Raw genomic sequence first — 24,444 nt, forward strand, 5'->3', positions numbered from 1 at the left:
GTGTGCGTGTGCGCACGCACTCTGTCATCATTGTTTGTGTTAAATGTCTGTTTGTCAGCGTGCTGGCTGTCTGTGAGTGAAATATGTTTATGTACCATCCGTGTGTGTGTGTGTGTGTGGGGGGGGGGGGGGGGGGGGGACAGGCATGCGTGTGATAATCCTAATGGAAACCACATCTATTTTTACAACCCCCCCCCCCCCCCCTCCTCTCAACTCTCTCTCTCTCTCTGTGTGTGTGTGTGTATGTGTGTCAGCTGTCTCACATGACTGTGGGCCATGCTGGACAGACATTATTAAGGCAGCAGAGAAGAGGGAGGACAGAGACAGGAGGACATGCTGTCTGTCACAGTAAACTGTTTGTAGTTTTATTGTAAATTAGTTGTAGTTCTTCCACGGTGATTTTAGTCGTGTTTTTTTTTTTTTTAATTGGTTGTATAGTTATAAGTTTGCATCTGGAGAGCAACGGCGACCGAACTGTGATGGTTTCAGACACAGCAAGCAGTCTACTTGGTACCAGCGACACTAGGCTCTACCATCCATCCATACATCCATCTTCAACCGCTTATCCATAGCCGGGTCGCAGGGGCAACAGCTCCACCAGAGCAACATTAGTAACTTCTTCCTGGGGAGATCCCGAGGCGTTCCAAGGCCAGTGTGGAGATATAATCCCTCCCATCTGATACTTTTTTTTTTCTCTGACCGGGGGTCAACCTCCTCCCAGTGTGCCGAGAGGCACTGGACCCAAACCACGGGACAGAAAGACAAGAGTAGGAGAGGTTGAGCTGTCCGTCCGTCCGTCATGACATCTGGAGTGACGGAGGACACGGCGCCCCCCGGTGGAGGAGACGGCAGCATGAAGACGACAGGCCACCCCTCTTTCACCACGCTCAGTACCGTGGCCGTGCAGGTCGGCCAATCACAGCTCGTCATCTCTGTGCTGAAGGTATACATGTCTGTCTGTCTGTCTGTCTGTCTGTCTGTCTGTCTGTCTGTCTTCATGCAGGCCTAATCACAGGTGATTAGGCCCACTGGCAGAGCCTGACCAGAGCCTTTTGTGGTGGTTCTGGAGAACTGTGGGTCCGACCGACTCGATAACGGGCACTGCACTCCCTGTGGGGGTGTGGAACGCGTGTGTCGAACGGTTCTCGAGTTACGTGCATTACAACCGTACACACACGCACACTGTCACACTTTACCTTCCTGTATAGATTACGGGGAAGAAATAACAAGAACTTAACCCTTGGGGTGCCACCCCCAATTGCAGCCCTTTTGTGACATATATTCATATTTTTTATTCATCATTTTAATGCCAAAAGAAAAATCCGCGATTTACACACTATATCTCATTTTGACGGGGCAAGACTATAGTATTGGGACAATCAGACCTGATGGTGGCGGTAACGTCACCATTGTGCCGATTCTGACCAAAAGGAGCGAGTGAACGATGACCACATCCGGTTTGGATCAAAATATCCGGTAGTAGCTTTGCTAGTGTGCCACAATGAAAGATGTCCGGAATGCTAAGCTATCATCGTCTTTTTCATAACTAAGTCAAATTAAGCTCTAATCAAGCCCAAAACATCGCATTTTACGCAGCGATGCATGCGCAATCATGCGCGTGCGTGATCGACCATGCACGCGCAGATTTCGGCCGGTTTTAGGAACATTACATCGGCCGTTAGCCAAATTAGCCAAAAAATGCTAAATTTTGCTACATTAAGGTCCCGATTAGGCTCCCGATTGACAGCCCGTCAATTCCGTCAACGGGATATCTGGATTTATTGATTAAATCCGTCAATTCCGTCAACGGGGCTCTAAGTTAATAAATATATCATCAGTGGCAGGGTGAACTACCACACACACACACACACACACACACACACACACACACACACATACACACACGTGAGAGAGAGAGACGTGACGCATTTATAGTAGGATAAGAGGGCTGTTTTTCCTTTATTTGCCGATGGGTTCTCAGATTGCATTTTGCTTGATAAATATGGTGAAAATAGACCTGCTATTGTCAAAATGATTGCCTCTTTCTTATAATGTTTGACAAGTTAGTTGATTTTATTTATTTGATGCTTTTTTTTTTGCTATGAAATAGCTTACTTAAATTGTCGCTGCAATCTGGAGACCCACCCACCCAAATAAATGTCGTAATGTCTGTTTTAGTTTATTTAGATTTTGTTTGTTTGTCTTTTGTTTACACATCTATTCTATTCATGTGTTGGATTCATTACCATGCCGTTACCACTCATTGACACAATGTTGTTGTTGTCTTCATTGGTGGTCTCTCGACATGTGCACCTTGAACTTGTGTGTGCGTGCGTGCGTGCGCAGTACATTCCAAGGCTGACTGCGATCTGTCAAGCTATCTGTGGCATGTCAGCTGAAAAGGGTGACATGTGACGTGTCAATGGGAACACACGCACGCACACACACACACACACACACACACACACACACACACACACACACACACACACACACACACACACACACACACACACACACACACACACACACACACACACACACACACACACACACACCCTCAAAACACACTCGCCTTCTTTTCTAAAACTGAAAACAAATAGTCTATGGCTATGTTATATCTGTTCTTTTAACAACAATAGCATGTGGGAATAGTTGTGTGCTGCTATGTGAACTTGTGAATGAAGGGACATGTGGACACAGCCTTTAGTGAACGAAGGGACATGTGGACACAGCCTTTAGTGAATGAAGGGACATGTGGACACAGCCTTTAGTGAATGAAAGGACATGTGGACACAGCCTTTAGTGAACGAAGGGACATGTGGACACAGCCTTTAGTGAACGGAGGGACATGTGGACACAGCCTTTAGTGAACGAAGGGACATGTGGACACAGCCTTTAGTGAACGGCGGGACATGTGGACACAGCCTTTAGTGAACGAAGGGACATGTGGACACAGCCTTTAGTGAATGGAGGGACATGTGGACACAGCCTTTAGTGAACGAAGGGACATGTGGACACAGCCTTTAGTGAACGGAGGGACATGTGGACACAGCCTTTAGTGAACAAATTGACATGTGGACACAGCCTTTAGTGAATGAAGGGACATGTGGACACAGCCTTTAGTGAATGAAGGGACATGTGGACACAGCCTTTAGTGAATGAAGGGACATGTGGACACAGCCTTTAGTGAACGAAGGGACATGTGGACACAGCCTTTAGTGAACGAAGGGACATGTGGACACAGCCTTTAGTGAACGGAGGGACATGTGGACACAGCCTTTAGTGAATGAAGGGACATGTGGACACAGCCTTTAGTGAATGAAGGGACATGTGGACACAGCCTTTAGTGAACGAAGGGACATGTGGACACAGCCTTTAGTGAACCAAGGGACATGTGGACACAGCCTTTAGTGAATGAAGGGACATGTGGACACAGTCTTTAGTGAACGAAGGGACATGTGGACACAGCCTTTAGTGAACGAAGGGACATGTGGACACAGCCTTTAGTGAACGAAGGGACATGTGGACACAGCCTTTAGTGAACCAAGGGACATGTGGACACAGCCTTTAGTGAACGAAGGGACATGTGGACACAGCCTTTAGTGAACGAAGGGACATGTGGAGATGTGGACACAGCCTTTAGTGAACGAAGGGACATGTGGACACAGCCTTTAGTGAATGAAGGGACATGTGGACACAGCCTTTAGTGAACGAAGGGACATGTGGACACAGCCTTTAGTGAACGAAGGGACATGTGGAGATGTGGACACAGCCTTTAGTGAACGAAGGGACATGTGGACACAGCCTTTAGTGAATGAAGGGACATGTGGACACAGCCTTTAGTGAATGAAGGGACATGTGGACACAGCCTTTAGTGAACGAAGGGACATGTGGACACAGCCTTTAGTGAACGAAGGGACATGTGGACACAGCCTTTAGTGAACGAAGGGACATGTGGACACAGCCTTTAGTGAACGAAGGGACATGTGGACACAGCCTTTAGTGAACGTAGGGACATGTGGACACAGCCTTTAGTGAACGAAGGGACATGTGGACACAGTCTTTAGTGAACGAAGGGACATGTGGACACAGCCTTTAGTGAACGAAGGGACATGTGGACACAGCCTTTAGTGAACGAAGGGACATGTGGACACAGCCTTTAGTGAACGAAGGGACATGTGGACACAGCCTTTAGTGAACGAAGGGACATGTGGACACAGCCTTTAGTGAATGAAGGGACATGTGGACACAGCCTTTAGTGAATGAAGGGACATGTGGACACAGCCTTTAGTGAACGAAGGGACATGTGGACACAGCCTTTAGTGAACGAAGGGACATGTGGACACAGCCTTTAGTGAACGAAGGGACATGTGGACACAGCCTTTAGTGAACGGAGGGACATGTGGACACAGCCTTTAGTGAACGGAGGGACATGTGGACACAGCCTTTAGTGAACGGAGGGACATGTGGACACAGCCTTTAGTGAACGGAGGGACATGTGGACACAGCCTTTAGTGAACGAAGGGACATGTGGACACAGCCTTTAGTGAATGAAGGGACATGTGGACACAGCCTTTAGTGAATGAAGGGACATGTGGACACAGCCTTTAGTGAACGAAGGGACATGTGGACACAGCCTTTAGTGAACGAAGGGACATGTGGAGATGTGGACACAGCCTTTAGTGAACGAAGGGACATGTGGACACAGCCTTTAGTGAACGAAGGGACATGTGGACACAGCCTTTAGTGAACGAAGGGACATGTGGACACAGCCTTTAGTGAACGAAGGGACATGTGGACACAGCCTTTAGTGAACGAAGGGACATGTGGACACAGCCTTTAGTGAATGAAGGGACATGTGGACAGCCTTTAGTGAATGAAGGGACATGTGGACACAGCCTTTAGTGAATGAAGGGACATGTGGACACAGCCTTTAGTGAACGAAGGGACATGTGGACACAGCCTTTAGTGAATGAAGGGACATGTGGACACAGCCTTTAGTGAACGAAGGGACATGTGGACACAGCCTTTAGTGAACGAAGGGACATGTGGACACAGCCTTTAGTGAACGAAGGGACATGTGGACACAGCCTTTAGTGAATGAAGGGACATGTGGACACAGCCTTTAGTGAATGAAGGGACATGTGGACACAGCCTTTAGTGAATGAAGGGACATGTGGACACAGCCTTTAGTGAACGAAGGGACATGTGGACACAGCCTTTAGTGAACGAAGGGACATGTGGACACAGCCTTTAGTGAACGGAGGGACATGTGGACACAGCCTTTAGTGAACGAAGGGACATGTGGACACAGCCTTTAGTGAACGAAGGGACATGTGGACACAGCCTTTAGTGAACGAAGGGACATGTGGACACAGCCTTTAGTGAACGAAGGGACATGTGGACACAGCCTTTAGTGAACGAAGGGACATGTGGACACAGCCTTTAGTGAATGAAGGGACATGTGGACACAGCCTTTAGTGAACGAAGGGACATGTGGACACAGCCTTTAGTGAACGAAGGGACATGTGGACACAGCCTTTAGTGAACGGAGGGACATGTGGACACAGCCTTTAGTGAACGAAGGGACATGTGGACACAGCCTTTAGTGAACGGAGGGACATGTGGACACAGCCTTTAGTGAACGGAGGGACATGTGGACACAGCCTTTAGTGAACGGAGGGACATGTGGACACAGCCTTTAGTGAACGAAGGGACATGTGGACACAGCCTTTAGTGAACGAAGGGACATGTGGACACAGCCTTTAGTGAATGAAGGGACATGTGGACACAGCCTTTAGTGAACGAAGGGACATGTGGACACAGCCTTTAGTGAACGAAGGGACATGTGGAGATGTGGACACAGCCTTTAGTGAACGAAGGGACATGTGGACACAGCCTTTAGTGAACGAAGGGACATGTGGACACAGCCTTTAGTGAACGAAGGGACATGTGGACACAGCCTTTAGTGAACGAAGGGACATGTGGACACAGCCTTTAGTGAACGAAGGGACATGTGGACACAGCCTTTAGTGAACGAAGGGACATGTGGACACAGCCTTTAGTGAATGAAGGGACATGTGGACAGCCTTTAGTGAATGAAGGGACATGTGGACACAGCCTTTAGTGAATGAAGGGACATGTGGACACAGCCTTTAGTGAACGAAGGGACATGTGGACACAGCCTTTAGTGAATGAAGGGACATGTGGACACAGCCTTTAGTGAACGAAGGGACATGTGGACACAGCCTTTAGTGAATGAAGGGACATGTGGACACAGCCTTTAGTGAATGAAGGGACATGTGGACACAGCCTTTAGTGAACGAAGGGACATGTGGACACAGCCTTTAGTGAACGAAGGGACATGTGGACACAGCCTTTAGTGAACGGAGGGACATGTGGACACAGCCTTTAGTGAATGAAGGGACATGTGGACACAGCCTTTAGTGAATGAAGGGACATGTGGACACAGCCTTTAGTGAACGAAGGGACATGTGGACACAGCCTTTAGTGAACGAAGGGACATGTGGACACAGCCTTTAGTGAATGAAGGGACATGTGGACACAGCCTTTAGTGAATGAAGGGACATGTGGACACAGCCTTTAGTGAACGAAGGGACATGTGGACACAGCCTTTAGTGAACGAAGGGACATGTGGACACAGCCTTTAGTGAATGAAGGGACATGTGGACACAGCCTTTAGTGAACGGAGGGACATTGTGGACACAGCTTTTAGTGAAGGACTTTGACTCAGTGTTTTATCCCACAGAGTCTATTCATCCTGTAAGTTTATCATCATACTGTAGCTGTACTGTAACTCTCACGTTGTGAAGCACAGTAAGAACACTGTTGAACTAAACTCTGGTCTCCGCCAGACCGGGTTGTCTAACCATGAAGGGCCTGCACTTTCCGAGCGCTCAGATCAGCCGAACGCAGGGACAACGCACCTACACGTCCCAAACTCTTCTCCCTTCTGGCTCCAAAACTATGGAATGAACTTCCCATTTTCAATCAGAACTGCAGACTCACTCCCAATCATCCGCCGCAGTCTGAAAACCCACCTTTTCAGACTCCATCTTAGCCCATAGCACTTGCCGTAGTACTTGCCCTGGCCTCGACCTCCTACAGGCGTATGCATATAGGCTCAATCTATGTAACTTAAATAGCACTTTACAGACATAACACACTATAGTGTATAGTTTTCCTTAGATAGATATTTTTGTTTTGATGTATTACCATGTTTTGATGTATTACCATGTTTTTTGTTATTGCTTACTGTAAATCGCTCTGGATTAAGAGCGTCTGATAAATGCCTACATTGTAAATTGTAAACTGTAATCCTGTGCACTACTCTCCCTCTGCCAACCTGGGGAGAGCCCCGGCATTGTTATAGCGCCACCACGTGAGAGGCCTTGTTATAGCGCCACCAAGGAATTGGGGCAGAGGTTTTTCCTTGGCCTACTGGGTAGCGTGCGTGCAGCAGTTATCTAGGCCAAACGCAAACTGAGCGGGTCTGTTACGCACGCAACCGCGGCCATCTCCTTGGTCTTGTTGACGTTGAGATGGAGGTCATTGTTGACAGTCCAGCAGCCTATCACAGTCCAGTCATCGGCATGCTTGATATGGCATTCACCGGAGGGCAGTCGTAAAGGAGAGGCCTCAGTGCGTGCCCGCGAGGGGCGCGTGCGTGCGTGCGTGCGTGCGTGCGTGCGTGCGTGCGTGCGTGCGTGCGCGTGTGCATATAGAGTATCAGTGATGTGCAGACAGGTATGTGTGTTTCACAACACATTTTACAACTCAGATATTTTGTTTGGATCCGTGTGTGTGCGTGTGCGTGTGTGTGTGTGTGTGTGTGTGTGTGTGTGCGTGCGTGTGTGTGTGTGTGTGTGTGTGTGTGTGTGTGTGTGTGTGTGTGTGTGTGTGTGTGTGTGTGTCGTGTCTGGTTTTATGGTTGTCATTTGATTATCATATGTAATGACACATAAATAAAACAAACACCCACTTTCTACTTTTAAATCCAACCTTTTACTCTATAAATGTCAGAGATGAAATCGTAAATGTAAATATGAAATAAATGCTTAAACATGTAGCTATAGTGTAATGTTAGTCCACAGAAGACATGTAAATATGAAATAAATGCTTAAACATGTAGCTAGGTGTAATGTTAGAGACCACAGAAGACATGTAAATATGAAATAAATGCTTAAACATGTAGCTAGGTGTAATGTTAGAGTCCACAGAAGACATGTAAATATGAAATAAATGCTTAAACATGTAGCTAGGTGTAATGTTAGAGTCCACAGAAGACATGTAAATATGAAATAAATGCTTAAACATGTAGCTAGGTGTAATGTTAGAGACCACAGAAGTGAACCTTTCAAGCCCGTTTTCTCAACTCGCTGTTTTCTCCACAAGACATTACTCTGAGCTATGATTACATAGCCTGGCTTGGCCAGCCTCATAGCGGGGATTCACTGAAGATTATGCGGGGAAGAATCTTCAGTGAATCCCCGCTATGAGGCTGGCCAAGCCAGGCTAATGATTACCTGCTTCCATGACATGAAGAAACGAAAAGAAAAAAAAATCAATGACTTAGCCTCGGTCAGAAACGGTCACATATTTTGATGGCAACACTTTTGTACTTTTACTCAAGTCATATTCTCAATAAAGGCCTTTTACTGGTATTATTGTTACTTTTAGTTAAGTCTGAGTAGTACTAGTACTACTAGTACTAGTAGTAGTATTAGTACTAGTACTAGTAGTAGTACTAGTAACATAAAGGCCTTTTACTGGTATTATTGCTACTCTTAGTTAAGTCTGACTAGTACTAGTACTAGTACTAGTACTAGTACTAGTACTAGTAGTAGTATTAGTACTAGTAGTAGTACTAGTAACACTGATCTGTATACGCCTGCAGAGCGGGTCCCTGGTCCACCTGCAGCTGACCGAAGCCCATCCAGAGCTTTGTGAGATCGGTTCCAACCAGGAAGAGAACCGCTCTCTGTTACAGGAGCACCGCCACCTGCTGGACACACTGAAGGTGCAGCACACACGCACACGCACACTTTCCTACTGTGTGTCTCTCCTACACTGTCTCCCTCTCAGCTGTCCTACTGTCTGTCTCTCTCCTACACTGTCTCCCTCTCACCTGTCCTGTCTGTCTCTCCTACACTGTCTGTCTCTGAGCTGTTCTGTCGGTCTCTCCTACACTGTCTCCCTCTCAGCTGTCCTGTCTGTCTGTCTCTCAGCTGTCCTACTGTCTGTCTCTCTCCTACACTGTCTCCCTCTCAGCTTGCTTACTGTCTGCCGGTTAATATTATCGTTGTTGTTTTGTTTTTAGAAACATGAGCGTGGGGTGTTTGCTCTGTTGGAGAAGGCAGACTGCGTGGCAGAGGAGAGGAGTGCAGAGGAGAGGAGTGGAGACCAGGGCTTGGTTAGTCAGCGAATATTAACAGAAAAATGTCAAATCTGGGAATAAATTCCTTAATACCAAGAAATGTCTTCACCAATGTGTCTGTAAAGGTGTCTAACACAGCTCACTGTGTTTGTAAAGGTGTCTAGTAAAACATCTCACAGAGACTGAAATTGAGTTTCCCTAAAAGGGGAATCTGTGACAGCTGCTGAAAGTTGGGGTACCAATAGCAACCTATATAATTTATGCCGGCAAAAATGTACACATTTTATTTATGCTTATGTAGCATGTGAGGGGTCAAACTAGGGTGTTTTCATCATTCTGAATCTATGCCCCCTATAGGTGTACGAGGCCATGGCAGATACCCTGAGCGAGGGATGGAGCGTTCTGATCGCTCTGCTGGAGAGACGACACCAAGTGCTGCGGCTGGCCTCGGAGTTCTACCACAGCGCTGAGGAGGTACTTTATACTACACCACACAGCGCTGAGGAGGTACTTTATACTACATGTACACCACACAGCCTCAGAGTTCTACCACAGCTGAGGAGGTACTTTATACTACATGTACACCACACAGTGCTGACTCTGAGGAGGTACTTTATACTACACCACACAGTGAGGAGGTACTTTATACTACATGTACACCACACAGTGCTGACTCTGAGGAGGTACTTTATACTACACCACACAGTGAGGAGGTACTTTATACTACACCACACAGTGAGGAGGTACTTTATACTACACCACACAGTGAGGAGGTACTTTATACTACACCACACAGTGAGGAGGTACTTTATACTACACCACACAGTGAGGAGGTACTTTATACTACACCACACAGCGCTGAGGAGGTACTTTATACTTATACTTTATACTACCCCACACAGCCTCAGATTTCTACCATCCGTGTCTGTTTCAACGCTCTAGTAATCTAAATACACAAACATAGAATCCATGTCTGTTTCATCAACGCTTGCACAGGAAATGTGAAGATCAGAGTTGTTTAAACAGCTTGTGTTGTCCCGGGGTGTTCGCACGCACACACGCACGCACGCACGCACGCACGCACAGGGACGTTTCCATTAGACTGATGATGATGGGCTGGTAAACACAGCGACAGTTAGCTGTGGAAAGTTTCAAGGTACATTTATTATTGGCCTCCATATGTTGTCCTGTTTGCTCTACGAACATAAGAACTCTTCCTACTTCCTGCATGCCTCTTCTGACTTCCTTCACAGATACCGATGATAAATGTTCCTTTTACTGTACAGTGCTTCTCAAACTTAAAAAAAAGTGAAATAGCACAGAATTGTAATTCTGTATTTACATACATGCCTAGAAAACCCCAAAATCCCCACATTGAGGGGGTCTGTCTGTCTGTCTGTCTGTCTGTCTGTTCAGTTTGCAGTGAGTATAGACCATGCAGAGGTTCTGCAGACCAGAGGACAGACATACTTGCACAGCTCTGTGAGAAGAGGTACTACACACACACACACACACACACACACACACACACACACACACACACACACACACACACACACACACACACACACACACACACTACTCTGCACTCACTCACACACTATCTCTCCTCTCCTCTCCTCTCCTCTCCTCTCCTCTCCATTCTAAATGTATTGCTCTCCTCTCCTCTCCATTCTAAATGCATTGCAAACCTCTCCTCTCCATTCTAAATGCATTTCTCTCCTCTCCTCTCCATTCTAAATCCATTGCTCTCCTCTCTCCTCTCCAGAGCTGCTCCAGAAGTCTCTCCAGGTGTTAAACAGCAGCAGTGTTCTGCTCCAGAGGATGAAGCAGCTACAGGCTGAGGCCCTCCGCAGGACAGGAGGGGAACTGCAGCTCACCACCAACACAGGAGAGGAGGTGAGAGAGTTACCGGAATACTCGCCTTAAAACACACTCGCCCTCATTGTTTTCACACCGACCTCACGCCGACCTCACGCTGACCTCACGCCGACCTCACACCGACCTCACACCGACCTCACACCGACCTCACGCCGACCTCACGCTGACCATAGCAACCATAGCAACCAGATAATTATACACAGCATACTGAGGTGACCATAGCAACCAGATAATTATACACATCATACTGAGGTGACCATAGCAACCAGATAATTATACATAGTTTACTGAGGTGACCATAGCAACCAGATAATTATACAGTTTACTGAGGTGACCGTAGCAACCAGATAATTATAGAGTTTACTGAGGTGCACCATAGCAACCAGATCATTATACAGATCATACCCAACTATTGTCAGGCCCTGCCAGGAATGACGTCCACATTTTGTGGAACTTAGCTTGTGCATTCTGTACGTCGCTCCCTCCATTGGCTCCCGGTGGCCACTCACACAGAGCTAAGTCATTGATTTTTTTTCTTCATGTCATGGAAGCAGGGAATCATAGCTCAGAGTAATGTCTTGTGGAGAAAACAGCGAGTTGAGAAAATGGGCTTGAAAGGTTCACTTCTGTGGACTCTAACTCAAAGACAACCCCCCGGGCCCCCGCACGCTCAGATCAGCCAATTCAGAGAGGCTGGCAGGACCTTCACTAAAACAGCCGGTGGGACAACACTCCACACAGCCAGACTCTTCTCCCTTCTAACTAACTAACTAAATAACTATGGAAGTTAGCATTGAGAATGAACTTCCCATTGCAGTTAGAACTACAGCCTCACCCCAATCTTCCGCCATAGTCTGAAACTCACCTCTTCAGACTCCATCTTGGCCTGTAGCACTTGCCGTAGACTTGCCCTAGCCTCGATAACCTTACAGTATGCAAACTTAAAGGGCGGCGGTGGCTCAGGGGTAGAGTGGCTGGATGGTAACCGCAAGGTTCCCAGTTCGAACCCGGGCTCCCCCAGAGTTAGTGTCGAAGTGTCCTTGAGCAAGACACTGAACCCCTAATTGCTCCTGGTGTGCTGGTTGGTGCCTTGCATGGTTTCCGCCGCCATCGGTGTATGAATGTGTGTGTGAATGGGTGAATAATACGCACAATCTATGTAAAGCGCCTTGGATAAAAGCGCTATATAAATGCACCATTTACCATTTACCATTTTAAAGGCTCAATTTATGTAACTTAGATAGCATTTTATGCACACAGCACTCTAGTGTATACTCATAGTTTCATTGTACAGATATTCTACTTGCTACTAGCTTGCTTATGATTCTTGATGTATTTGATGTATTACCATGTGTTGTTCTTGCTTACTGTAAATCACTCATTAAGAGTGTCTGCTAAATGTCTAAATTGTAAATTGTCACGGCGGATTTGTTACAGCTAAGCAATGGAGAGCATCTCGTTGAGGGATCTCTTGAAATAATGGAGAAGTTGGAGACTTCAACTTTAACAGTATACATCTTTTGGCAGCAACCACATCTTAAACGTCTGTTTTTGGCGGGAATTAACTCATTCCATGCCACAGGACGCCTTTGGACGCCTCCCCTTTATGGGACCTTTCAGTGATGCTTCGATTATTGATAGATGGATAGATAGTGATGGGTGTGTCTCTACAGGTGGAGTTACCTGTGGGTGTGTCTCTAGTTACCTGTGGGTGTGTCTCTAGTTACCTGTGGGCGTGTCTCTAGTTACCTGTGGGTGTGTCCCTACAGGTGGAGTTTCCTGTGTGTCAGAGTGCGGTCCAGGTGGAGCGTCTGATGGAGCTGCTGCAGGACAGACGGAGACAGACTGACCACACCATCACACAACAACAACAACAACAACAACAGAGACATACTGACCACACCATCACACAACAACAACAACAACAACAACAGAGACAGACTGACCACACCATCACACAACAACAACAACAACAGAGACAGACTGACCACACCATCACACAACAACAACAACAACAGAGACAGACTGACCACACCATCACACAACAACAACAACAACAACAGAGACAGACTGACCACACCATCACACAACAACAACAACAACAGAGACAGACTGACCACACCATCACACAACAACAACAACAACAACAACAACAACAGAGACATACTGACCACACCATCACACAACAACAACAACAACAGAGACAGACTGACCACACCATCACACAACAACAACAACAACAACAACAACAGAGACATACTGACCACACCATCACACAACAACAACAACAACAACAGAGACAGACTGACCACACCATCACACAACAACAACAGTTACAACTAGAGCAACAACTACTACAACGACAACAATTACAACAACGACAACAATTACAACAACAACATTTAGTACAACAACTACAACAGAAGCAACAACAACTGCTACTTCAAGAAGAAGAGACAGAAGACACAGAGACAGAGGATGAAGTAGGAGATGATGAAGATGAAGAAACTGTAGAACTACAACATCCAGAACCAGCTAAACAACTACAACTACAACGACCAGAACCAGCTAAACTACAACTACAACGACCAGAACCAGCTAAACAACTACAACTACAACGACCAGAACCAGCTAAACTACAACTACAACGACCAGAACTAGTTAAAATACAACTACAACGACCAGAACCAGCTAAACAACTACAACTAAAACAACCAGAACCAGCTAAACTACAACGACCAGAACCAGCTAAACTACAACTACAACGACCAGAACCAGCTAAACTACAACTACAAGAAGAAGAAACTGAAGAACTACAACAACCAGAACCAGCTAAACAACTAGAACTGCAACGACCAGAACCAGCTAAACAACTACAACGACCAGAACCAGCTAAACTACAACTACAACAACCAGAACCAGCTAAACTACAACTACAACGACCAGAACCAGCTAAACAACTACAACGACCAGAACCAGCTAAACTACAACTACAACAACCAGAACCATCTAAACTACAAGAAGAAGAAACTGAAGAACTACAACATCCAGAACCAGTTAAACAACTACCAGAAGAAGAGGAGGAAGAAGAAGAAATAGAAGATGACGATGGTCAACTACTAGATAAACAACAACTACATAAACTACGATTACAACTACAACTACTACAAGAAGAAGACGAAGAAGAAGACGAAGACGAAGACGAAGAAGAAGAAGACGAAGAAGACGAAGAAGAAGAAGACGAAGAAGAAGAAGACGAAGAAGAAGACGAAGAAGAAGAAGACGAAGAAGAAGAAGACGAAGAAGAAGAAACAGAAGAGCAACTGCTAGATAAACAACAACTACAAGAAGAGCACAAAGACGTAGAAGTAGTAGAAACAGAGGAAGGTGAGGGAGAAACAGAAACAGAAGAACAACCTGAACAACTACAAGTACAACAAGAACACACAGAGGAAGAGGAAGAGGAAGAGGAAGAGGAAGTGGAAGAGGAAGAGGAAGAGGAAACAGATGAAGAAACAGAGACAGAAGAACAACCTGAACAACTACAAGTACAACAAGAACACACAGAGGAAGAGGAAGAGGAAACAGATGAAGAAACCGAGACAGAAGAACAACCTGAACAACTACAAGTACAACAAGAACACACAGAGGAAGAGGAAGAGGAAGAGGAAGGAGATGAAGAAACAGAGACAGAAGATGACAAACATGTACAACAACAACAACAACAACAACAACTACATAAACAACGATTAGAACTACAGAAAGATCAGGTAGCAGAGGAGGAGGAGGACGAAGAGGAGGAAGAGGAGGAGGAGGAGGATGACGAGGAGGAGGAGGAGGAGGAGGAGGTGGAGGAGGAGGAAGACACAGAAGAAGAAGAACATCTACTACTCCAAAAACAACACCACACCATGCTGGTGTCTGAGTGGCACCAACACTATGAGCAGGTACAGTAACCACGGTTACCATGCTGGTGTCTGAGTGGCAACAACACTATGAGCAGGTACAGTAACCATGGTAACCATGCTGGTGTCTGAGTGCCACCAACACTATGAGCAGGTACAGTAACCACGGTTACCATGCTGGTGTCTGAGTGGCAACAACACTATGAGCAGGTACAGTAACCACGGTTACCATGCTGGTGTCTGAGTGGCACCAACACTATGAGCAGGTACAGTAACCACGGTTACCATGCTGGTGTCTGAGTGGCACCAACACTATGAGCAGGTACACTCAACCTCTCTATAACTCATTTCACATCATAATAATGTATCAGAGTGGCTCAGAGCCTCAGCCTGATGGCCTTAAAACTCTAATATCTCCCCCGGTCCAGAGGGATATCCCTTTGGTCTAGTGGTTTAAGATGTTGGACTTTCACGTGGGAGACCCTAGTTTGAATCCCGGGCGTTACACAAACATACTACAACAGGGGGGTTTCCAAACGTTTTAGCCAATGCGTTTAACCCAAAAGAGAAATTAGATTTCGGGACTCAAACCAGTGAAAATTGCTACTTTCAGTAATTTGTTTTCTAATTAAATTTCATTTCTTGAACTTCAGTGATGAACATTCAATTCACAATGCACCTTTTTTCCACTTTTGAGCTGCCAAACAGACTGAAATGACACTGCATGACCAAAACATGTGAAAATCCCCCTCTTTTTGTCTGCACCTCCAGCAGAGAAAAGACATCTGGTCATCTTACGCAGCTTCTCTGGCATGGAATAAATGGTAGAAGTAAAAGTATTGGGAATTGGAACGTACTCCAGTAAAGTAAAAAGTATCTCAAAATGTTTACCTCAAACTTGAGTAAATATATTTAGTTACTTTCCATCAGGCTGTGGAGTGGTCGTAGCATGCTGTCCTTCTAGTACAGTGTATTACACCATTCAGAACGGGAACCCCTTTTGGTGTTTTAAGCATTATGTTATACTTTAGCTATTGAAAAATAGCAGATCTACAAGCTCATACGAGCTTGTAGATCTGCTATTTTTTGAAAAATCGTGAAAAATGTGGCGCAAATCTTTGAATAAATATCCTTCCACAGTGAACGTTTTTAACTCAAATCTATGCTTCTGGGGGAGGTCCCTGGAACAACATGTTTTCAGATGCGGTTCGGCGGCCAAATTCATATAATTCTGGGGCTCCTTGACGTGAAATAGTTTGAGAACCACTGACATAGAAACATGAGGTTTTCAGAAAACTGTCAGGAAGACATTCGTAGAATCGTCCTCGGGTCTAAATACATCATAGAACGTAGAATGGTCTTCGTACAGTGTATATATTTATACACCATGGATGCGCTCCAGGTATGTCTGATGATCTGAGGCTGTGCATGTCAGAACGTCTATTCCTGGACGCTCTACTGAGTGACCGATGGATCCCGGAGGTCACTCGATCTCTGCTCTGGGTCCGTGTCCAGTGAATACGATCCAGCCTGACGACATGCTATTAATTATTCTTTACAAAAATAATGTCTTACTGATGCTTTACTTCCTGGAATGTATTTGTAGATTCGCTGTTTGCCAGCCTGGGGTTCGGACACCGATAAGACACGGCAGCCATAACTGCTCCCTGGGTGCCGTATACTGAATGTGAAAATACCACTTGAATCCCACTTGAATCCCCGACTAGTTCCCGGATTAGTTCCCGGATTAGTTCAATGCTGAGGACTATGCCATACTACTTATGTTCTATTAACATACTCATACAGTTGTATTCACACACTCTACCATACAGATTGAATACGTTATATTGTAACAGTATTAACATACTCTACCATAAGGATTGTATAAGTTATATTGTATTAACATACTCTACCATAAGGATTGTATAAGTTATATATTGTATTAACATACTCTACCATAAGGATTGTATAAGTTATATTGTATTAACATACTCTATCACTTGGGAAATGGACATTATTTGCATCTGTTGCGCTACAGAATGCAGTATTTAGTTTCCAGAGTGTTGCTAACATGATGTTGAGCTGGTCATTTTGAAAGTAGCTCTCAAGTTAAAAAGAAAAACGTGTGGGCACCCCTGATCTACAAGCTCACAACGCATCGCAAGTTGTGAGCTTGTAGATCTTCTATTTTTGGCGAATGTAACAAATCCCCCCCCAGGACAGGAGCGCTTTCATGTGGTTAAAATAAGTTCCTAATTCATCATCATCATCATCACCTTTATTTATACTCTGACATACAGTTGAGGGCAAGCCCTTATTTTCAATGTAGCCGAGGTTACAATTCACAAATACAGTCAACACAATACATCAACACAACATTATAAATCAGGATAAATTACAAAGGAACTTTATGCAGAACAACCAGTAAACCAAATCAATTGAAGCAGGAGCAATCACGGTGAAAAATGTCCTGGAGCATTCCTTTGAACTGACAGAAGGATGGCAGCTAGGAGCTCAGTTTGAACTGACCGAAGGATGGCAGCTAGGAGCTCAGTTTTAAAGAGTTTTGGAGTTCATTCCATGAGGTTGGGCCATTGTTTTGTTTTTTTAATTTTTATCCCTCGATTTTGTAACCCATTTTTTCACCCCTGTGCCAATTATCTAATGTGATCCTGGGCTCTCTACACACCCTCCGCCAACCTAGTCCCCATATATGGGGGACATGGGGAGAGCAACGGACTTGAACTCGTGCTTCCTTCCTGCCTGAGTGTCCAAGTTGCTCCTTTACACGTGACAGGGGGGAGTTTCCCTGGTTGGACGTAGCGCGTGGAAGGAACGCGTTATTCCGACCAGTTCCTTTCCCCTCCATCAGGCGTCCCGGCTGGCCAGGGGGAGGCAGTTTGTTTAGAGACCAGGATTACTGCATGTTTTTGTGAGGGTACCTGAGGTTGGGCCATTGTTGACAGAGAAAGCTGTCTTTATTTTTGCAATAACTCCAACTCTCTGCGTGTGTGCGTGTGCGTGCGTGCGTGCGTGCGTGCGTGTGCGTGCGTGTATGCATCCAGCTGTACCAGTGGTACCAGACCCAGGCAGCCGTCTATCTAAGCGGTGATGAAGTGGCTTCGTCTGTCAGTGAGTGTCAGGAGCTGCTCGACCAGCACACAGACTTCACTACCAAAGCACAGGTACGGATACATCAGGGACGTGCACACATAGACATCAAACCCTACAAACCCTACAAACCCTCCAGCGCACTCAGATCAGCCAACGCAGGGAAGCTGGAAGTACCCTCACTAAAAACGCCGGGACAACGCTCCACACGTCCCAAGCTCTTCTCCCTTCTGGCTCCAAAACTGTGGAATGCACTTCCCGTTGCAGTCAGAACTGCAGCATCATTCTCAATCTTCCGCCGTAGTCTGAAAACCCACCTTTTCAGACTCCATCATGGCCCATAGCACTTACCCTACCCCCTTAGATAGCATTTCTGTAGACTTAGATATCATTTGATACAGACTTATAGCATGTTATGTAGACAGCACTATAATTGCATTGTATGTAGTCATAGCACATCATAGTACATATGTATAGCATAGTATAGTATATATGTATAGTTTATATGTATAGTTTCATTATATAGATATTCCACTGCTACGTTCTTAGCTTACGGTACGCATGTTGGGAGGCATACTATGGTCCGACGGAGCATTGGTTCGACATGCGTCCGCACCTCGGACTAGCGCCTGCTCCCGTGCTTGCGGTTATGGTTAGGTTAGGGGTTAGGGGTATCGGATCAATGAATCGTCGGACCAAACACATGTAACCACGCATGTTTCATGATAAATGCTTTTTATGTGATGTATTCCCATGCTTTTTTGTTCTTGCTTAATGTAAATCGCTCTGGATTAAGAGCGTCTGCTAAATGCCTAAATTGTAATCAAAGGGGGCTTCAGCCCCTGCCCTTTTACCCGTCTGTAAAACAACTGCCCTCTCCAGACCACGAATGCAGCATTTACTACATGGTGAAAGAAATGCACATGCCACTCCTTTCCATGCCATTCAGAAGAATTCCTTTTTTTCCAAAGTATCTTGGAACGCAGCATTTTGCGTTGGAACAAATATCTTTAGAAATCCATGTCGTTACACCGCATCTCCAGTAGATAAAAGAGTGCTGAGTTGCGGCCCGAAAATAGCTGATCTACAAGCTCTCAACGCGTTGCAGCGCGGTGCGTTGTGAGCTTGTAGATCTGCTATTCTCGCTATTTTTGTCTAAAAGTGCCCTCTTACGGGATGTCAGCCCCTGCCTCTCTAACACTCTCTGCATGTCCCTGCAGTTCACTGTGTACCCTTAACTTCCATCTCAACGCATGGCACAGGCAGTGGCTCAGCGGTGGCCGAGTGGCCGGATGGGAACCGTGAGGTTCCCGGTTCGATCCCTGTACGGGCTCCCCTAGAGTTACTATGTCGAAGTGTCCTTGAGCAAGACTCTGAACCCCTAATTGCTCCCGATGTGCAGGTTGGTGCCTTGCATGGTTTCCTCTGCCATCGGTGTGTGAATGTATGGATGAATGTAATGCACAATTTATGTAAAGGTGTGTGTATGAATCAATGTAAAAAATGTGTATATAAATGCACCATTTACCATATTTTAGTCTGTCTGTCTGTCTGTCTGTCTGTCTGTCTGTCTGTCTGTCTGTCTGTCTGTCTGTCTGTCTGTCTGCCTGTCTGTCTGTCTGTCTGTCTGTCTGTCCCACAGGAGTGGAGTGTGGCTGTGGACTCACTAGTAGCCAGAGCCTCTGAGCTGACTCCTCCTCTAGTGGGCGGGGCCTCGGGACTGACTCCTCCTCTGTTGGAGGAGGAGAGCAGGACTGTGGGCGAGGTGAGGGAGAGCGTGTGGGTCCGGATGGAGGCGAGACGGCACCATCTGCAGGACAGCCAGGACTTCTACACCTCTGCTGACCAGGTGGAGATCATTAACCCATAATTGCCTCCTGCTGGACGCAGAGCCAATAGACTGCCGAGGCTATTTCAATGCAGCACACACTGCACTGACATCCTGTTTTTGGCGTCCATGTTTAATGCTACATAAATAGCGTCAATGCTAGTGAGCTAAAATGAAGCCATCCTTGCTCTGGAAAGCGCCAATGTTTCCATCTAAACCACCGGATAATCAGCAAAGACCTCCGAACATTGCACATTTTATCCAAACCGTAGATTAGGAGTTATTCAGCTTTTTAGTCAGCCTGTATAAAGGGAGGTGGATGGCAGCGCTGTTGCGCAACCCGGTCTAGGATCGCTAAAGAAGGAAAGACCAAGCCAAAAAAATAATAGAAATAGAAATCAGCGATCCGGTTTGATATCAATAATAAAGCTTTTCAGACGGAACATTACGCCAGAAGCAGTTGCCGGTTGGATTCCTTCTGGCGGTTAAACCTTAAGGTCATCAACACATATGCCAACAGGGTAGAAAACCAGCTATGGCCGCCGGACTCATTTTATACGCTCTCAACAAGAGTTGAAATATCGTCTACATTACTTCATTTTCAACAAGTCTACACAATAATTAGAGAATGTAATATAATTGTTATTATTTGTCTGTCCATCCTCCAGGCCTGCCAGCTGCTCAAGGACGCAGACAGACAGATGGAGACGTTGAGGAGTGAGTCATCGTCCGCCGCGTGTCAGAGACTGGCCGAGCTGCAGAGCGACATCACACACGCCATGACACAGCCCCACCACCGGGGGCGCTGTCTACTCAACAACACGCCATTACACAGGTATACCACCACACGCGCACAAACATACACACACGCGCGCGCAGCGCACGCACATACGCACACACGCACGCACGCACGCGCACGCACGCACGCACGCACACACACATACACGCACACACACACACGCGTGGACGCTCACGGACGCACACATGCATGCACGTACACACATGCACTGACGCACGCGCACACACACTTTTTTTTGAGGGGCACCAGCCCCTCCTATGTCCAGCTTTTTGTGTGTACACAAACGTTGTTCTACACAAACATAAATTCTCATTGAATGGAGAATGTTACGTCATAGTGTCTATTTTACGTCATGATGACATCATGCATGATGCAAATTGTGATTGGCCGGAATAAGATGATGTACGATGATAAGAGCGCCCCTCACTTCACATGGGTGTGATTTTTAGTATTTGAAACGATTCAGAATTGAGATTATTTAGAGCGCACTCTGTTTATATAATGAAATGATGCTAAGCTAATTAATGCTAAGCTAATTAATGCTAAGCTAAATGCGTCCTCGGTTCGCAGCACTCAGGCGGCTGGCGTGCAAAGGATGCTGGGAAAACTTGGCGAGCGTGCGGACGCTCTGAGCAGAAAGTGCCACGCCCACAGAGCCCTGGCCAATCAGAAACGAGAGTTGGTGTCCTCGTGTGAAAACCTCCTAGATAAGGTAAGGGTTCTCAAAGGGCGGGCGGGCAGTTTTCCGATTTGTAAACCTTATATTTCACATGTATGCTTTTTATTTTTCCCAATCCTCTGATGTATTTGTTTTTTCAACATTGATGTTGTTTATGTACATGTATCGTATTGTATTACTCGACGACACTGCAAATAAGTTTAATTACTCAGTGTATTTTCGAGAATTATATTATACCGTATATTGTATTTTCTAATCTTGATCCATATCAAATTATTAATTGTGTGTGTGTGTGTGTGTGTGTGTGTGTGTGTGTGTGTGTGTGTGTGTGTGTGTGTGTGTGTGTGTGTGTGTGTGTGTGTGTGTGTGTGTGTGTGTGTGTGTGTGTGTGTGTCCAGGTGTGCTCCTGGTTGAAGAGTGTTGACAGTGCTTTGATTGACAGCTGTGAGGCTGGAGAACATCTGTCTGATGGAGAACACATCCTTAACACACATCTGGATCTGTTCACACACGCCCAGGTAACACACACACACACACACACACACGCACAAGTCACACACACACACACACACACACACACACACACACACACACACACACACACACACACACACACACACACACACACACACACACACACACACACACACACACACACACACACACACACACAGGAAGAGCCTTTGTCCCATTATTACCACTATTAATTTTCTTTAAATTGGCCTCATGGTGGCACTGTTTTAAAGGCCTCTCCATCTTTTGGTATACAGACCTTGCGTGTGCGGACTCGGCCCCCAGCCTGGTACCCTAGTCAAAATATGGCCCTTGAGGAAAATTAATTGGGGAACCCTTACACTAACAACATCCTGGATGTTTTGGATCATGACAAAACTTTCCATTTTTCTTTAAAATGAATTCTTTAAAAACGTCACACACATGTGAAGTGAGGGGCGCGCTTATGAATGATGCACCTTTCCAAACATATAGTTACAAAGCACTTTACAGACAGGTTAAAAACAACAATCATAACCAACAACATCAACAACAACATCAGAAATAACAAAGCATAAAATAACAAAAAACATCAAAGACAAAATAAAAAACTGTATTAGGAAAAGCACTTGACTTACAAATGTGTTTTTAAAAGCTTTGGCTGGTGTTTTACCCCTTCAGGCGGGGAACCCATGATGGGGTTCTGTACAGTATGTACAGTATTCAAAAATGTAAAAATAAAATAAAATAATGATGCTGCTATATCAATATTTGAAGAAAACTTAGAGGCGTTTTTAGAATCGGCCTCGGTCCAAAATGGGTTAAAAGAAAATAATAATAATGATGATCATAACGTTGATAATATCGTTTATAACATTAATAATATTAAATGTGTTCCAGGCTGCCGTCAGAAACACTGAAACCATGGAACGGATTCTAGATGGGATCAGAGTCTTGGACGGACCGCGCGCCCCGTCAGAGTCCGGTGCGCTGCGGAGGCGTGTGCGTCAGGTTGGCGAGGAGGTGAGGAGTGTGATGATGAAGATCAGTGGTCACCTGGACGTCCTCACACCGTACACACACTTCCTGAGGACCGCACAGCAGGTCAGCACGCACACACACAACACAACACAACACAGCACAGCACAGCACAGCACAGCACAGCACAGCACAGCACAGCACGCACCAACACAACACAACACAACACAACACAACACAACACAACACAACGCACGCACGCACGCACGCACGCACACACACGCACAGCATCGGCTACACTACAACATGTTAATTATCTTTTTTATAAATCTGTGGTTCTCAAACATTTTGTGAACCACAGATGACTACGCATGTCAGATGTTTAGGAGATAAATCCAGAGAGGCCGGACTGAGATGGTTTGGACACGTACAGAGGAGGAGATAGTGAGATGGTTTGGATACGTACAGAGGAGACATAGTGAGATGGTTTGGACACGTACAGAGGAGGATAGTGAGATGGTTTGGATACGTACAGAGGAGACATAGTGAGATGGTTTGGACACGTACAGAGGAGGATAGTGAGATGGTTTGGATACGTACAGAGGAGACATAGTGAGATGGTTTGGACACGTACAGAGGAGGATAGTGAGATGGTTTGGATACGTACAGAGGAGACATAGTGAGATGGTTTGGACACGTACAGAGGAGGATAGTGAGATGGTTTGGATACGTACAGAGGAGACATAGTGAGATGGTTTGGACACGTACAGAGGAGGATAGTGAGATGGTTTGGACACGTACAGAGGATAGTGAGATGGTTTGGACATGTACAGAGGAGGGATAGTGAGATGGTTTGGATACGTACAGAGGAGGATAGTGAGATGGTTTGGATACGTACAGAGGAGACATAGTGAGATGGTTTGGACACGTACAGAGGAGGATAGTGAGATGGTTTGGACACGTACAGAGGATAGTGAGATGGTTTGGACATGTACAGAGGAGGATAGTGAGATGGTTTGGATACGTACAGAGGAGACATAGTGAGATGGTTTGGACACGTACAGAGGAGGAGATAGTGAGATGGTTTGGACACGTACAGAGGATAGTGAGATGGTTTGGACACGTACAGAGGAGGATAGTGAGATGGTTTGGATACGTACAGAGGAGGATAGTGAGATGGTTTGGACACGTACAGAGGATAGTGAGATGGTTTGGACACGTACAGAGGAGACATAGTGAGATTGTTTGGACACGTACAGAGGAGGGATAGTGAGATGGTTTGGACACGTACAGAGGATAGTGAGATGGTTTGGACACGTACAGGGGAGGATAGTGAGATGGTTTGGACACGTACAGAGGATAGTGAGATGG

The 24,444-nt window shown here is 45.8% G+C and overlaps 1 protein-coding gene across 1 annotated transcript in view; it reads left to right on the forward strand.

Annotated features, from left to right (window-relative positions):
* Nucleotides 1-312: 312 nt before the first annotated feature.
* The window catches only part of ccdc141 (coiled-coil domain containing 141), a 55,796-nt gene continuing 31,664 nt past the window's right edge, over nt 313-24,444 (forward strand). The window contains exons 1-15 of the mRNA XM_079517776.1: nt 313-640; nt 733-943; nt 8,921-9,043; nt 9,344-9,436; nt 9,758-9,874; nt 10,817-10,892; nt 11,169-11,299; nt 13,051-14,392; nt 14,600-15,228; nt 18,252-18,371; nt 19,940-20,146; nt 20,794-20,960; nt 21,495-21,636; nt 22,002-22,121; nt 22,996-23,199. Of these exons, the coding sequence (XP_079373902.1) occupies nt 800-943; nt 8,921-9,043; nt 9,344-9,436; nt 9,758-9,874; nt 10,817-10,892; nt 11,169-11,299; nt 13,051-14,392; nt 14,600-15,228; nt 18,252-18,371; nt 19,940-20,146; nt 20,794-20,960; nt 21,495-21,636; nt 22,002-22,121; nt 22,996-23,199 (3,615 nt within the window). The 5' untranslated portion in view covers nt 313-640; nt 733-799. The remainder of the gene's footprint in view (nt 641-732; nt 944-8,920; nt 9,044-9,343; nt 9,437-9,757; nt 9,875-10,816; nt 10,893-11,168; nt 11,300-13,050; nt 14,393-14,599; nt 15,229-18,251; nt 18,372-19,939; nt 20,147-20,793; nt 20,961-21,494; nt 21,637-22,001; nt 22,122-22,995; nt 23,200-24,444) is intronic.

This window comes from Electrona antarctica (genome assembly GCF_951216825.1).
Source record: "Electrona antarctica genome assembly, chromosome: 13".
NCBI classification, from domain to species: Eukaryota; Metazoa; Chordata; class Actinopteri; order Myctophiformes; family Myctophidae; genus Electrona; species Electrona antarctica.